The sequence below is a fragment of the Pezoporus occidentalis genome, unplaced genomic scaffold (assembly GCF_034315485.1).
Source record: "Pezoporus occidentalis ecotype Australia unplaced genomic scaffold, CSIRO_AGI_Poc_V1 ctg117, whole genome shotgun sequence".
In the NCBI taxonomy this organism is placed as follows: Eukaryota; Metazoa; Chordata; class Aves; order Psittaciformes; family Psittacidae; genus Pezoporus; species Pezoporus occidentalis.
This window is the reverse complement of record NW_026912961.1, coordinates 4,839,262-4,856,925: the sequence shown is the minus strand read 5'-3', so window position 1 is coordinate 4,856,925 and position 17,664 is coordinate 4,839,262. Positions and strand designations below refer to the sequence as shown.

General features: G+C 39.6%; 1 protein-coding gene across 4 annotated transcripts in view; it reads left to right on the top strand.

Annotated features, from left to right (window-relative positions):
• Nucleotides 1–16,232, top strand: part of APBA1 (amyloid beta precursor protein binding family A member 1) — a 92,787-nt gene extending 76,555 nt beyond the window's left edge. For all 4 annotated transcript variants that reach the window (XM_062641386.1, XM_062641404.1, XM_062641376.1 and 1 more), the window contains 7 exons: nucleotides 351–437; nucleotides 1,001–1,186; nucleotides 4,167–4,346; nucleotides 6,354–6,566; nucleotides 9,996–10,115; nucleotides 10,769–10,909; nucleotides 12,639–16,232. In XM_062641386.1, the coding sequence (XP_062497370.1) occupies nucleotides 351–437; nucleotides 1,001–1,186; nucleotides 4,167–4,346; nucleotides 6,354–6,566; nucleotides 9,996–10,115; nucleotides 10,769–10,909; nucleotides 12,639–12,710 (999 nt within the window). In that variant the 3' untranslated portion in view covers nucleotides 12,711–16,232. The remainder of the gene's footprint in view (nucleotides 1–350; nucleotides 438–1,000; nucleotides 1,187–4,166; nucleotides 4,347–6,353; nucleotides 6,567–9,995; nucleotides 10,116–10,768; nucleotides 10,910–12,638) is intronic.
• The last annotated feature ends 1,432 nt before the right edge of the window (nucleotides 16,233–17,664 follow it).

Sequence of the window (17,664 nt, the reverse complement as noted above, 5' to 3'; positions counted from 1 at the left end):
TTGGAGAAAATGGGAGAATCATTTTGATTATTATGAAATCTTTATATAGTTCATATTGCAGTCAGATATAAGTTTACTGAATGAGGAAAAATATCATCAGATATAATTTTACTGATTGAAGAAAAATACCAGGGAAGCTTTTATGAGGTTAACATTTTTTTCAGCTAATACTGACTATCACATGTATATATAGTTTCCATATCTTTGTGTTTAGCTTTTGCAGTCTAATACTCTTATCTTGCATTGTTGTTCTGGTGACTGTGTCTTAGTGCACCCCTGTTTGTGAGCTAACATCCTCAGTAATTAAGTTTCCTAATGTGTTTGTTTGACTCTAATCTGTTTACTTGCAGGCTCCAGAAGGTGAATCTCAACCCATGACTGAAGTGGACCTCTTCATTTCTACACAGCGAATAAAAGTACTGAATGCAGACACACAGGTATATAGACAAAGACACCTTTGTCAGTATTGTGGTAGTATGCTACTGAAAGAGACATTCACCCACCTGCCAAAAGTTGTCATTCAAAAAGTGCTAGCTTTTGTATTTCCTTCCAGGATTTCCTAAGAAGAAATCCATGCTCAAGAGCAGTTACTCTGGTGTGCCTGTGTAAAAATTATTTGAATTTGCGGGTTAGCTAATTGCAGTCAGCCCATTTTTTACAAGACATGGTGCATTAAGTGTTGACTGTGTCCAGAGTAGCCCAAAATATTTGGTTATGATAATATGAAGCTCATAGTCCTTTGTACATACATGCCTAATGTATTCAGGTTCTGTTATTGTGGTCTTTATGTGTTTTTCTGTAGAAAACACAACTTTCATTTGTAAAGTTTGCTCATTGTTTTACTTCTGGGAAGTGAAGCTCTTGGTTTTTATCAGCATCCTCTTGTATTACAGACTTCACTTTAACAGGGGTCTTACATTGCTGTTTGCTTTCATAATACTGTGTGAGCAATAAGAACTTTGTTGCAGTGGCTGCTCATGTTATTATTTGTATTCCTCAGGAAACCATGATGGATCATCCCCTGCGGACCATTTCTTACATTGCAGATATAGGAAATATAGTTGTTTTGATGGCTCGTAGGCGAATGCCGCGGTCTAACTCCCAGGATAATGTGGAAGCATCTCACCCTTCCCAAGATGGAAAGAGGCAGTACAAAATGATTTGCCACGTCTTTGAGTCTGAGGACGTAAGGAATCACTTTGTCTTGTAATTTTCTAGGGGTGGAAGTGTAAGCCCATTTTGGTAGGCTTTAAGTTCATTGAAAGTGGTCCTGTTTGTTCTTTAACTGCAACCAAATATTTCATCTAAGCAGAGGAGCTTGCCTTCTGTTTGCATGTTTGGACCTGACATTTTACTCACAAAATTGGTGCTCATAGAAATGGTTCCCAGTTTTAAGTTCTTTTAATGTCTTCCAGTAACAATGAGAGGAGGGCCCAGTTGCATCAGCTTACAAATATCAGCTCAGATTGTACATATGAGAACATAAATCTATCAGGGATGCTTATTTTCTTAGGGAAGAGTGAGGGCACCCGTCACTTGCAAACAGTGGCTATATATATCTCATACTTACACATACTCATAGCTTTTCCAGGAACTAATTATAATATTTGCATTCTAATTATGCATGTGCTTTCTTGCTGAGTAAGGGTCTCTGGTGGTAGCAGAGAGTCTTCCTCACTGCATTTACTGAATGGGCTCAGTGCTTGCACACTCTGACAAGTGCTAGTGCTGAGTTAGCAATGGGTATGTCCTTTCTTTATTCTGTTCCAGTCTGTCTCCACACTGGGTGCCACTATTTTGTCTTGAAGGCTAGCATCCTTGATATTATTTACTGTCTCCTTAGTTGTTATCAGTCCCATGATGTTCCTTCCCTTGTCAGCCAAACATTCCTTTCTCTCTACGTGTTAGCAAGTTAGAACAGTTTGCTGTATTTTACTATGTTAGTTTAAAGCCACACACACTACTGTTAGTTTAAAACTATGATTTAAGCCAACAGTGGTCTGACTATGGTTAGACTTTCTGGATCTGTTTCCTAGGTTGCTGTTAATACTTTGGCTAGCCAGAATCTATATTTCCATTTGGGGATCACTGATACTATGATTTGTCGCTGACATCACTGCCAAACAATTTGTTTGGGTCAGCCGTATTTGTGTCAGATGTGATCCTCCCTCTGCCACTGGATGTTGGTCTGGAAAGGACATGCCTGTAAATGCAATAAAAGCATTGCTCAACGATGTGAAAATATCATAGGAAATTGTAGGAGATTATATCAACTCTTCTTAGTCATGGTATAGTTCGCAAATAGTTTGCAAAATCAATCTCAAATACCCAAATGACTAAGAAAGAGTTAGAATGTAAACACTGTAGCACCTGTTAGCAGCAAGTAGATGGCTTCAAAGATCTTGTGCATTCAGTGAAGTGAGTCTGTTTGTGTTATAAAACTCACGTATTTATCATTGTCACTGTTTCTTCTGCTGGGACAGTTGCGTATTTAGAAGAATTTACCCAGTAACTGACATAAAAGCTGTAAGCCCTTGAACAGGTGTTGACTAGAGTGTGTCTCTGCTTGGAAGAGGAGCACATCACCAAATTTTCAACCTTATTTAGAGATGGATCTTCAAAAGAGCTGAACCCTAGTGATATGTCCAAATGCTGAGTGTCTAAATGGGAGTTATCGTCTCCTGGGGAGAAGATGTGCATGAATTCATACATGTGTATGAATTTAAAGTCTGCATTTCTTTCCTCACTGGGTTACTGAGCTATAAATCTGTATTTTTCTCATTTTCTTGCTGTCTTGTTCTCACTGTCAAAACTGGGTTGATCTGAGAAATGGTAAAATACTACTGGTCTAGCTACTGGCCTTTTCAGCACTGGCAATCATGCTGCTCTCATCAGCAGATTTAATGCTAGTTTAAGTTGCTTTAAGATACAATCAACTTTTTATTTCTGAATTGGGAAACTTTTATTCATTGAGGACCAAACTGAAGTTTAAATGCAGCTAGCAGCCTGTAAAAAAATACACCTGAGCAGTATTTATCAGCATCACTCCCCCAGGCCTGCCTTGTCAGATGTGCAGCTCTCCTCTCTTTTTCCCATCCTTTGCCACAGCCAGCACTGTGTTCCAAGGGAGTGTTTCAGTATATATTGAGGCCAACTTCTATGCACCACACAGTGCTTGCTGCATGTATTGCTCCAGTTACGCACAGCAGTACTGCTGCTTTCCTGTCCTGGCCATTAGCTGTCTCTTGCAAACTATGATCACTACCTTGAAGAGAAGCAGCCCTCTTGTCATACTGTTTCCCCTACCTTGCATGACCCAGAGCTTTTCCTGTGTCTGGCTTGTGCACAATTTCTCTCACATTGCTGCAGATCTAGAGCAGCTCACGATGGGAGCAGTGCGCTGTAGTGAGTGGTGCATTTGGTGGCTTTAGGTGCAGAGGTTATTGGAACCTGCAGGTGCTGAAGGGTGCACACAAAGGACAGGCTGAGAGGGAAAGGGAGCTGGCAGAGTCATGGGAACTGGAGGGAGGGAAACAAGAAACATAGGTGAAAGGGGTTAAAGGAGGTAGCATGGTGGAGAAGATGTGTGTGACTATTTCCAGTCACTGCAAGGTCACCAGTTGCTGCCGTTTTCCTTTTTCATCTGAGACTGAGGTAAAATCAATATGAATATGAATTTTAAAGGAGGGTAAGAAAAGGAGGGAATACCCTCTTAAATGTGGATGTGTGTTTTCTAGTGGACATTTTAATTTTCACTGCTGGCTTGTCAGCGAATGGCATTGCCTCTGCTAGAAGGGAGAGCCATCTGGGAGGTGCATATGTGGGAAGAATTGTAGGTATGAGCTACAGTGACTATAGTGAGTATACATTTACATTTATACTAGCAGTTCTCACCTGTGAGAGGATGGCTTTATTTATATTTTTCATTTGTAATTGTTTAGCAGGCTGGATTCATGGCACAGGTGAATGTGTTGATATTTTGTGGGTATTTTAAATTAGTTTTTAACACAAATATTTTTAAGCCGGATTGCAGTAACTTGAAGGTTCATTAAGTTGATGATCCATTTTAGAGTGTGATTGTAACATAGAAGGTGTCAGTGGACAAGACCAGCATAAAGTTTCAGGTTTATGTTTCAACTTTTTCTTTTCTCTGGGAACTTCTACAGGCACAGCTGATTGCACAGTCCATAGGTCAAGCATTCAGTGTGGCCTACCAGGAATTTCTGAGGGCAAACGGAATCAACCCAGAAGACCTGAGCCAGAAGGAATATAGTGACTTGCTCAATACCCAGGACATGTACAATGATGACCTGATCCACTTCTCCAAATCTGAAAATTGCAAAGATGTATGTCTCATCTTTCTTCTGTTACAGCATTAAGCTGCTCTGTACCACTTGCAGATCCATGCTGGTAGAAATCAGAAAGCCATTAGTACTTTGTATAAATGACATCAGTAGGTCTAGGATATCCTCTCAAGTAGGGCACCCTGTCATCACTTCTGTTTCAAAGGCAAACAGTGAACCCCGAATTTATCAGCAGTGAAATGGTTTACCATCTGTTTGTATTCTTTTTACCAAACAATTTTCTGACATGTTTGAAAATTAATTTAAAACAGATTAACAGATTAGCACAGTTTAAGAGATTACAGTTGTCATTGTTTAACCCCACTTGGTAACTCAGTACCACACAGCTGCTCACTCCCCACATTCCCCCCCCCACAGTGGGACGGGAAGGAGAATCAGAAAAAAAGGTAAAACCTGTGGGTTGAGATAAGAACATTTTAGTAATAAAAATAAATTAAATTATTATTATTATATAATTGAAATTAAAAGGGAGACAACAAAAAAGGAAAAATAAACCCCAAGAAAGACAAGTGTTGCACAGTACAATTGCTCACTGACTGATATCCAGCCCATCCCTGAGCCGCGATCAGTCCCTTCCAGGTAACTCCCCCCAGTTTATATACTGGGCATGACATCCTGTGGTAATGGAATACCCCTTTGGCTAGTTTGGGTCAGGTGTCCTGGCTTTGCTTCCATTTCTTGTTCCCCTCCTCAGTTGCAGAGTGTGAGAGACTGGAAAGACCTTGATAAGAGTAAGCGCTACTGAGCAACAACTAAAACATTGGTGTGTTATCAGCATTGTTCTCAGACTAAAGCTGGAGCACAGCACTGCACCAGCTACTAGGAAGAAAATTAACTCTCTCCCAGCTGAAACCAGGACAACAATAAACAGTAAAAAATTTATAGAGGCACAGGTGTTTGTGAAAGTGGGCAATTCCAGATTTTAAAATATTGTGTTTGCTGAAAAGATTTGTATCTTGGGTAACCAAGTAAGATGAGCCAGTCTACCTATACATAGATAGTGGTTTTCGAATCCACAGTGTTATAAAAATTTAGCCTTGGCCATAAATAATTATTTTATTATAATTGATTAATATCAAGAGGCAATAAACAAGCAATGCTGGGTGTGCGGGGAGTCTCTGCTCCGCCAACAACGCACACCGGGGTTTTTGGGGTACAATCTCTTATACTTCTCAGTCCCGGGTTTCAGTTCCTGGTTTTGAGTTCCAGCCAATCCTGTTGTCTTCTTTGCCCGAAACTCGATGTGGCTCCTTTTCATTTGTTTCTGTCCCGTTGGTGGGGTCTTCTCTCCAGGTAAAGAAACATACTGAAACTTCTCGGTAGTACATTATCAGAAAGATGTCTATCACAAGCTTAACCACAATCTTAGACCCGTATATTTAACAGGATGTGTCTCCTTGGTTACTTAACCCCCTTAAAGCATTCAAGCAGCTAAACAAAGCTAAAAGCGTTCCTTATTGTTTTAACAGTCTAAATGATTAAAGAGGGGACTAGCTTATTCCCTTCTTTCTTCTTTCCCATCATTACATTGACAGCAACATTTATTATAATCAAGGTCGTTTTTATACGTTCCACACATGGTACACTGGTCACAGGTGCATTGGTAACAATGATTCCTAAGTTCTTGACACGAATCATTCTCGTATTCTTTACAACAGTCATAAACTCTTGCAATCTCTTCCTATTATCTTTGTCTGCTAAAGCCCAGGGCATGTGGGTGTTTTCCACTCCAATTTCTTCTGTTCATATGTTGTGAGGAGTGTTTTCACACTGAGCAAAATCTGTATTATGTGATGGTGTTTATCTCATGTTTGAATACAAATGAAATGTTGTAAAATGTGTACCCTAGTTTGCTTTACTTTTGAATTAGGAAAGCAGGTTGCAAATAAAGAGCAGTATATTTCTTGGTTAAATGAATGCTTGTAGGGGAGTGGTGTTACTTCTATAAATATGAAAAAACTTCTTGAAACACTTTTTCTTATGATACAGGTTTACATTGAAAAGCAAAAAGGAGAAATCCTAGGTGTGGTAATTGTGGAGTCTGGCTGGGGATCCATTTTGCCTACGGTTATCATAGCCAACATGATGCATGGAGGACCAGCAGAGAAGTCTGGGAAGCTGAACATAGGGGACCAGATCATGTCAATCAATGGGACCAGTTTGGTTGGTTTACCACTGTCAACATGTCAGAGCATTATAAAGGTAAGGAGAATGTTCTGGAGGTTACACATTTTGAAAGGGTTACATATTAACCCCATTAGGAGACCAAAAAGTACAGTATTTGTAAGTAAATTCTTAACAACTGTTTGTATAGCATTTTCCATTTCATGATCTTTAAACTACAGTGGTAATTATGCTACACCAACCTTCTAATTCCCAGAAAGTGAGCCATACCATTTACTTGTATAGAAAAGGACTCTGTACAGAACTTCACAAGAGGACATTTGTTCAGAAGGAAGATATTAAAAGATACATGCTTAAAATTTTATGTGACAAATGGAGGCACAGGTCCCTGGTATTGTCCTATCAGCTGCTTAAATGCCTCCCAGTATCTGGCCAAAATAGAGTTGATGCCTTTTGCTTGGTTTTAACTATTTTTAAAACTTTTAAAGTTTGAATTAAAGAAGTGCTTTTCCTCTCTAGAAACTTTGCCTGATATATTTAGAAGTCTGATGCTTCTCTTTACTTGGCTAAATGGGATATTTTAATTAAAAGAGTTTTCTTGATGTCAGGAAAGTGTGTAACTGCAAAAAAGCATGTCTGGGGTAGCTGTAGTGTACAAAGGAATAGGTATTTCAGCATCAGAGTTTCAAGAGGTGAAAAGATGTGTTACCAGGGAATGTTTAAGCTATATGGACTTTGTTATTCATCAAAATAGCCCCACAGAGCTCTTGCAGATCAAAACATGTCCTGTAGATAGGTGATGTAATGCTGCTAGTGTACTATACAGAAATCCTTCTCTGATTTCTAGGAATATGCCTGTTAAACTTACTTATTAGGCAACTTTCTGGTAACGAGTTGTACTATGTAATATGTTTTATTCATTTTGTACTTGGTAAAATTGCAAAATGTTTTTCCTTTGCAAAGTAAAAGAAAAGAATTCTTTCTAAAACCAGGATGAATTAAGCTTCTCTGATTCAGAGCCTTGTCAGAAGGATTTTCACTGTGCTCATCTGTACTTTCTCAAAACAGAAACAACCCACTTTGCTGTTTCCAGCTTCTGCAGACCTTTCTCTTCCTCACTGATAACTGCTGTTGCTATAGGAACTCTAACCATTTACATTGTCTAAGGAAAAGATAGTCTGTATGTTTGAAGGTCTTCATTACCATGCATCTGGAGCTGTTCCTATAGTGCCTTTGGTAACAAGCATATATGCCACTGAATGATCTCAGCATACATTTAAATGTGGCAAAAATATCTCAAGATTTCAGATTTCTTTAGCATGAAGTAAGAATCCTATGAAAAGATGAGAGTATTATGTAGGTAAGAAGAGTATCTTGCAAGCACTTCAAATGAGATAATTTCAGTATTATGGATGTAATCTCTGCTACTAATTGGCCATAAACCAATTGCAGACTGACAGAGCTTGGAAGAAGCTTTCATATGTGGTGGTTATTTCCTAATTGTGTTACTCGTATCTTTTTCAGAAGCATCTGGTGCTGGCTACAATCGCAAACAGACTCAGGGACTAGATAAGCAAATAAAGTCAGTCAAATGGTTTCTGATCAGCAGAATTATTACAGTATGCATAGCATAGCATACAGAAACATATTACCAGTATGCATAATACTGGAAATTAGTGTTTTTTAAATGCATGCACTTTCTGTAAAGTAAGAAAATCTTTTGTCAGGGGTCATATTATTTTTTTTCAAGGAATACATATAATAACTTGCACATTCATTAAGCTTTGTTGAGGGCATGTAACCTGAATGAACTCAGGTGACTGAAATTAGACACCTAAATTCCTCATTGAAATGGACATCTCTATGCTGCATGACTCCTACCACACTGGATTTAGAAGCCTGAGGCAAAAGCCCCTAAACTTTTTAGTAAATGTGGTACCCACATCTTAGTACAGATTGATTAGTCTCTGTCTTCTACAGTGTGTGTTGTTATGGAGGCCTGCATATAGAAGATGAGTGACCCTTGATCATGTGGAGTGTGCTGCTAACTCCCCACCAGAGTGGAGAAGTCCATAGTCATGAAGAGACAGATTTCAGACCTTTTCTCTCCTGAGAGTGGAGAAGAGACAGTTCCCACAGCCATGTACTTTGTCATTTTGTGGTCACACAACCATTCTCTTGGAGCCACTTTCAATAATGAGCCAAGCTGAGCTCAGGAAGGTGTGGAAGTGAGGGCAGCTGTTTCCCATGTGATAATTTCATCCAGTTTAAGGCACTGACCAGAAAAACAGACTCTAAGGCAATTCACCCTGGTAGGGTATCAGTCTAGCTATTCAAATCACTGCTGAATCTGGAGTTTAGATCAACAGAATCAGCAGCAGTAAACTGGATGTAGAGACTTCAGTGTGTTACCTTAGCTGTAATAGGAACTATTTTTCAGAATTAAACTTCTGAAGTCAGTGTCAGACACCATTTCTGTGGGACCCATATTTCAATTGTGCCTATAAAAGGAATAAAAGGAATTCAGAAGTAGGTAATGGACTTGGTGGGTGTTGTATTAAGTAATGTGGAAGTTGCTGTATTCTTTATAAAGCATTTCTTTCTTGGTGTGGATTTTATTTGTGCACCTATTCATGGCTAATCTTTTCTTTGAATTAAGCATTTCAGAAAAATATCTTATTTCCAAGAGCTCTGAATACTTGAAGTTGTAAATTTATCTGCATTTTTAATTTGAGTTTTCATGGAGACATACAGTCACAGTCTCTGACGCTAGCAGTCACCACTGAAGCTGGTCTAGACCAACACTTTGGTTCAAAGTAGAGAAGGTTGCTTAGGGATATACCCACTAGGGTTTAAGTAATTCCAAGGATGGCTGCTCCACAACCTCTCTGGGCAATTAGTTCGAGTGTTTTACCACCATGACGGCAAAAATAAATTTTCCTCCTTCAATTTTCTTCTCATAGAAAGGACTTCATGGTGAATGTGATACAGCTTGTTCAGAAGGGAGAAGGCACAGAAATAAGGACTACTGTTTATACAAGCATGATATGATCAGAACCTACTATATGCTTGACGGAATTTATTATATCTCATTAGGGAAGCCATTTATTTGTAACTGTCTACGCTACTTATTTACAATTTTATTTCCCAGCCACAGTCATTGTTGTGGGTTTTTTTGGTGAGCTGCATTAGACCTGTTCAGTATTCTTTTCATACATGGTTTGTGTTATCAAATGAAGACATTGGAGACAGGAAACTAGTTTTCTTAAAAGAGCTGTGTCAGCTTCTTGGCAAGAACAATTTGATAGTTTATCATGCATTTCACTTAATATTCTGATGCTTATGCCTGGCATTAGTGATCAGATTCAGTTAAAATGCATACAAAGAGCTGTTTTTTTCAGGGCTGTTCCCATGTCAAAGTTTTAATGCTTCGCCCCACCCCAGTGCTTAGGTTAAATGTTTCACTCGATCTTTGCAAGCGTTTTTCAAGGTTATTTCTTTTCACAGGGTTTGAAAAACCAGGCCCGGGTTAAACTGAACATAGTTAGGTGTCCTCCAGTAACCACAGTCTTGATCAGAAGACCAGACCTCAGATACCAGTTGGGCTTCAGTGTGCAGAATGGGATTGTAAGTAGCTTCCACACTGTCTGGTTAAACTTAAGTATACATAAAAATTCTTACCCATTTGTAAGTATGGGAAGAGGGAAGCATGGGAAGAGGGAAGCTGCTGTTCTCCCCTTTACAGTAAGCAGGACTTTGCCTATATGTTAATCTAAGATATAAAAGCTAAGTTACTCAGGGTTACTTTGTCATTGACTCTACTTACTTCACAACTTTGAAGCCAGCCAGAGGAACAGATCAATTTTTTTTAGGTTAGAGAAACAAAAATGTGTAGCAGAGGCTGCTTTTAGTCTATGTCATTCATGTCTAACCAAGCCATTTTGTGATCTCAAAAGAGACTGTCCTTGCTCCTCTTTTGTTGTAAGACCTTTGTATCCTGAACATTGTTAAACTGTTGTCCTTCATATATTCTTATATTTCCAAACCATAGCATGTGATGTACAACATATAGCCTTTTCTGACAGTTTGTCCTACTTTTGGAAGACAATTAGTCATTTGTCACTAGCAAATTTTACTTGGAATCAGTGATTGATTACATTTTAGAATTTGTGGCAAGCCTCTGTGTTTAAATCCTGATTTGTGGTTTACAGGCAAAAATGGGTAATCTAAAGCCTCTGTTCTTTGTCCAGACCCTGATAAATTTATTCTTTCCTTTCCAGATCTGTAGCCTTATGAGAGGAGGTATAGCAGAGCGAGGAGGTGTGCGTGTTGGCCATCGGATCATTGAAATCAATGGACAGAGTGTTGTAGCAACACCCCATGAGAAAATTGTTCATATTCTCTCAAATGCTGTTGGTGAGGTAAGAGCAGGCAATATGTCTAGGCAATATAACAGTTCATCACTGTTACCAGCAACAAACAGTGGAAACCAGTAAGAAGCAGTACCCCTTAAGTGACCATTCTGGGACCAATACTTTTTCACATCTTCATCAGTGGCTTAGACAGTGGAATTGAGTGCACTTTCAGCAAGTTTATGGGTGACACCAAGCTCAGTGGTGCAGTTCGTAAACTTGAGGAAAGAGATGTTACTAGAGGGACCTTGGCAGGCTTGAGGACTGGGCCCATGTGAACTTCATGAAGTTCATCAAGGCCAAGTGCAATGTTCTGCACATGGGTATGGGGAAGCCCGGTATCAGTGCAGGGGGATGAAGTGATTGAGAGCAGCCTTGCAGAGGACTGAGGGTACTGGTGGATGAAAACTTGTACACCTAGCCATGTGCACTTGCAGCCCAGAAATTCTATCATGTTCTGGGCCACATCAAAAGAAGCATGACCAGCAGGTCAAGAGACGTGATCCTGCCCCTCTACTCCCCTCTCATCATAGACCCCACCTGGAGTACTGCGTCCAGCTCTGGGGTCTCCAGAACAAGTCTTGTTAGAGCAGGTCTATAGGAGGGCCACAAAAATGGTCAGAGAGATGGAGCACCTGCCCTACCAAGGAAGGCTGAAAAAGTTGAGGTTGTTCAGCCTGGACAAGAGAAGGCTCCAGGGAGACCTTATCACAACCTTCCAGTACCTAAAGGGGGCCTACAGGAAAGACAGGCAGAGACATTTTACTAGGACCTATTGTGACAGGACAGTGGTTTTAAACTGAAAGAAGGTAGATTTAGGTTGGACGTAAGGCTGGTGAGACACTGGAAGAGATTTCCCAGAGAAGTTGTGGATGCCCCAGCCCTGGAAGTGTTCAAGGTCAGGTTGAATGGGGCTTTGAGCAACTGGGTCTAGTGGAAGAAGTCCCTGCCTGAAGCAGCAGGGCTATAGCGTCCAGCACAGAGCCACAAAGATGATTAAGGGAGTGGAACATCTCCCTTATGAGGAGAGGCTGAGGGAGCTGGGACTCTTTAGCTTGGAGAAGAGGAGACTGAGGGGTGACCTCATCAATGTTTACAAATATGTAAAGGGTGGGTGTCAGGATGATGGAGCTAGGTTTTTTTTCAGTGATGTCCAGTGATAGGACAAGGGGCAGTGGGTGTAAACTGGAGCATAGGAGGTTCCATGTGAACATCAGGAAAAATTTCTTTACTGTGAGAGTGACAGAGCACTGGAACAGGTTGCCCAGGGGGCTTGTGGAGTCTCCTACGTTGGAGATATTCAAGGCCCGCCTGGACAAGTTCCTGTGTGATGTACTCTAGGTTACCCTGCTCTTGCAGGGGGGTTGGACTAGATGATCTTTTGAGGTCCCTTCCAACCCTTAGGAGTCTGTGATTCTGTGATTTGACTGTGTGATCTTCAAAGGTCCCTTCAACTGTTCCGTAACTCTGTGACTGTGCCTCTATTAGGCTGTTGCAATCCAGTTCTAAAAAGTGGAAGTGAGAGCAAGCCAGTATATTATTTCTTTTATTATTTACCCATAGTTCTCATGTGTTTTACAAGTTCACTAATCTGAAAATATGAAGTGTTCACAAAGAAGCAGTGAATGCTCCATCCCTGGCAGTGTTCAGTGCCAGCCTGGACAGAGGCTTGAGCAACGTGGTCTAGTGTGAGGTGTTGATGTTAGGAACTTGGATTAACTTGCTGTGTTTCCTCTAGATTCATATGAAGACTATGCCAGCTGCCATGTACAGACTGTTGACTGCGCAGGAGCAACCAGTTTACATCTAAAGCCTACACCTCACCATCACAATGTGCATGGAGGATGTTTTTCCTCATTAGTGCTTGTCTCTCTAGTGCTGCATTTCTGTGTCTGCAGAGACATTTCTCAATCTCTCTCTCTCTCCTTCACAGACACAAATACACTGTCTCTCTCTCCTCCCTCCCTTTTTCCTCTTCTTGATACCATTCACCTGTATTTTGGGAAGGGGCATAATGCATCTATGGGACTATTTTGGTTGCATCTTTTTATAAGTGAAACTTTAGTTCCACATGCAAAACAGGAAAATAACAGCAGCATTGCTTACAGCAGGATTCACAAAGAAGATTGATCCTGCTTCATGCTACATAATTAGTCTTATTTTTGTGGCTATAATTTTACAAACTGAGTAAATTAAACATTGCTTAATGAAATGTCTTTACCAAACAGATAAAACTGTAGGGTGAAAAGTGTTCTCTTGGATGTTTTGTGTGCGATTTTGCTTTTCTTGCCCTATTTTCCCCCAGGCACTGAGTTCAATATTAAAAGTTTATGCCTGTACAAAAAGTACCAAAAAGATAGTTTCACCCTCAGAAAGAATTACCTGATTATGAGGACTCAATAGATGCTGCTGTTGTAAAATGGACTGTCCAAATACACACCTTTAAATTCCTCTCTGTTTTCAGTTCTTCATGATAGTAGGACTCCAAAGGGTACTTTGAGAGTTGTTGAAACATGTTACACTTGTGTTTACTTATGCTGAGTCATTTGAGAGGCATTTTTTACAGCTGCCTCCTCCTCTCTGCCCCCAGGTTTCTAATTTGTTTTCTTCTACTTTGTTTTTATATGCAACACGTCATATAGTCCCTTGCCTATTTTAGAGGTTAAAGGAGGGGGGGGAGGATATTTAAATATCTACAAGAGAAATAATGAGGGGATTTCATGAAGAGCTACACTTTTTCTAGGCTCTTCATTCAGAATTTGGTGCACACAACCATGTGTGCCAGTGTATATAGACCTTTTTAAACTTGTGCTTGCTATTTATGAAGTTTGAATATAAGAGATCTGCAGACTATTCTAAGTAATTTTGCTCTCTGAGCCAGTTTTAACATATATTTTTGTCCAAAGACCTATCTAATTTTATTGACTTTTCTTTAGTTCACTAAATAGAGAACAGTGGCAGTGGATGAAGTGGGGATAAACTTACTTATTTTGTTATATAATTCAACTTCTGATTTTTTTTTTTTCCGTATGTATAGCACTTAAAGGAGATGTGTATACTATATGCACTTGTATGAAGATGATAAATTGTAGGGATGTATTAACTCTAGGATTAGGATTTAATTGGCCTGTAACTTGCATGCTAGAGGCAAAAGGGGGAAAAGGGGTTTGGTTGTTTTTCAAGGGTAGGAGGGAATAAGCAATGGCTTGTCTTCCTAGTGAGAGAAGAATTCTTCTTTCTCCATAGTTACTTTTTAGCCAGACTATATACTGGTATTTATGCTGAAATCAAACCATGCATTTAGTCCAGGCTAATGTGTTGATTTCTTTTGAAGAAACAGTTTGCTATATTGTGACTATATTGGAAGGGCTTAGTGAGATGAAAATAAGAGCAGGCCACACATAGCCACAGACCACTTTTGCTTTGCAAATGTGAACTTGGATAATGGTCACTTTTTTCTTAGTTATTGTGGGGTGGACTGTGCAATCTAAGTATTATTTGCAGTCCAGCAGCAATGCCTGGACATTACTATGGAGATTCATAGAAGTGGATGAGTGTGCTTTTACGTGCATCTGCACACTTGGTGCAAACACTGCTAAGAGTCATTGGGCGCTCTTGCCAAAGGTCCATTTTTGGCTCCCAGAAATCATGGATATCCAGGGGCTGATCAGAGGTAGAGAATAAACTTTATATTTCAGTGGGCAGTAATCTTTAAAAAAAATAATGAAGTGGTGCATAAGCTATTGTAGCAAGTGAATATGTTCTAGTGTTGAGATTAATGTACGATGACTTGATTTTACTTGCAGTTCTTGTTATATGATTTAAGCCAAATCTCCAGAACAGCAGATTGCACAAGAGAGCGGTGTTAGTATTCCAGGTTAGTACTTACCTCTGCTACCTGACTGATGCAACTAGATAGTGAATGACTTCTGAATATATTGTTTAACTGTAGACATCTGGTTTATGACCATTTGAACATTTTTCCCAAACTTTCCACATATATAGTAATATATGTAAATATGGTATATAACCATGTACAATTTAGAAGATTATATAGAGTGCAGCCTTGCCATGAGCTGCCTGAGGAAACTTAGTGAACTCTTTGAAGACACAGTTATCATGCTTCTGGTTCCTGCAATGTTTACACCCTCTGCTTCACTTGTTTGTGTGGTTCTGTCCAGCTCATGTGGTGAGGTCTTTAACTCGCTTCACTGGGAAATTAGGAAGATCTGAATATGCAAACATATTTAGAGATTAAGCAACTGTTTCTTTGAAAATTTACTGCCAAGATTCTGTGAAGTTGCTGACACTTGAGTGCTTCCACAGTCCATGATAAATCGGTGCTTAACATTAAGCAGGTGAAAGCTTGCAGGATCAGAGTCTAGCAAAAAAAAAAAATCTCAGTTTTTCCAGTTACAGTGTGTGCATAAGATTTCTAAACTGGGAGGTCCTTAGTGCATACACACTTCTGATAACAGTCTTGTGAACAATCCCATTTTACTTTGTAAAGGGAAAGAGTTTCAAGGAAAAGGAGCTTGGAAGAGAAAGCTGATGGTTCTCTAGACTGTTGCAGGAGTTTCTTAGATTACATGTGAATTTTTGACAGATTCAATGGAGCAAACTGCTGGTTTACATTCCTTCTTAAGGGACAGACCTGAATTCTTTTTCAACCTTGACACTTCATACACTCTAATTAACTCTTCAGTGTTTACATTAAGGATGAAACATCCCTTATATTTTTTGTCGGTGAGTTTCACACATTTGTTTTGGGTCTTGTTTGAATTTGAGACTCAGTTAGGACTTCCAGGTTTGCTTGCTTTGCTTGTTTTCTAGATGAATTGTATTTCTGAAGACTGCAGTGTGGTTGAGATCTCTTGCACATATTTAGCGCAGTACCTAGGCAATGAAGTACTATTGTTCTGTAAAAGAGGGTGAATAGAAATTATTGTAAAGCATTGGGAGAAGCATAGTATTGTATTTGTAACAATATTGTTCTTTGTAAACATTTAATGATCTCTATATATAAATATAAATATATATATAAATCTATGTGAGCCTGGAATGTTGATACTGCACATCTACTGAATGTAATTCCTCTGATGTTCTTTGCCACAGGTCTTTGACCTCTGTAATGAAGCTGCAGTGGTTTAATTTGAGAGAGGGGAGGGTATGGGGGAGAGGAATGAGCTTTTTGTTTTCGGTGGGCAGGGTGGGGAGTTTCTGGCCAGCTATTTTGTTGTGATGTATTTACTGTGCTACATTCCTTTATTTAACTGAGCGCTAATGTCTGTAAGATCTGCAACAATAAAATACAAAAAAATACCTCAGACAAGGCTGAGAGTTTGCTCATACTGCTCTCGGGGTTGGTGCGGAATGCGTGAGTGCTTGCAAGGTGTTTGAACATCCCTTTCACCACATAGTCTGGAGTAATACTATGTGTTTCTGCAGGTGTGAACCAGCACTATTAACTTTATTTTTAAAACAGCATTATTTTCAGGTAATAAATTACAATAGTGCTCCTAGATAAGTGCTGAGTGCTTATCTAGGCTTGCATCCCAGTTTTTACCATGTGACATGTCACCATGTTTGCATCTGCCAAAAGTACACTATTTTGAGATGTCTTTTATGTGACAGAAATATTATGTCATTGTCTGAATAATTTTAAATATGTGGGGATTGGTTTTGGTTTTTGGTTGGTTGGGTTTTGGGTTTGTTTTTTTTTCATAAATGAGGCCCTGCTAAAAATTCTTTACACTGACTGTCAGTTCTGAATCTACTGTTTTTCTTCAAAGGTCATCAGCAGGGTTTAATCTTAAAGACCTAATACCATTTGAATAAATAAGAAGTAGAACTGTAATATGTCTGTCCTTAGAATGAATCCTGGAATTACCTGAGCTAAGGTTAAAAAATATTTGTATAATGAGAGGTTGATTATAAAAACCATGATGGTATTTGAAAGTCAAGCAGCAAAAGCCAACAAAGTAGAACTTCTTCAGGTGAGGCTTCGTAGGATTTTCTGTGCTGCATAGGTTGTTAGGAGCACTTTGAAGCTACAGAAATGAAAACAGACACAGACACAGCTAATTGAGAAGGAAATTAAATGTGGGCCTTCAGCCACTGACTGTGCATAACATGAAATACAAATATTGCCAGCATGGGAGCATGAAGTATTTCACCTTATTTACTTAAATTGGAGATTGGAGAAATTGTGAAGTCTCTGGTAAGTGGTGCAGCAGACAGGCTGAGCTTCCTTTCTGTGTTCCCCTGCATGCCACTTTCCATCCTCCTGTTTATTACCATTCTTGTTAAAACTTTATATTCCAGTTTCTATATTACAAACTTTTCAGCATTTCAGTGGATAAACCCGAGTCTGATTTCTCCTTTAGCAGTACAGATATAAATCTCACAGATTATCTGGCTTCACAGGGGACATTTTCATTCCCCTCACCTCCGGGTTTTAATGGTTGGGATCCACACTGGGAGGACAAGCAGAACCCATCTGAGTCCCAAGAGCCTGTAGTTCCTTGCAGGCCGGAGGGGTAGTTCTGGTAACACAGCGGAGACTGGCAGCATCTGATAGCAGGGCTTGTATAGTGATTTAAATTAATGTTCAGTGTGGGAGCATAATGATGGTAGCAATCCTGGCCTGCAGAGCATTGTACCTGTCAGTTAATCAGAGTAAGCCCAGGCCTGAGCTGTGTTGCACTGTTCTGCTTGCCCAGCGTGGATTTCAGGGATATCCCTGAGACACAGCATAAATCCAG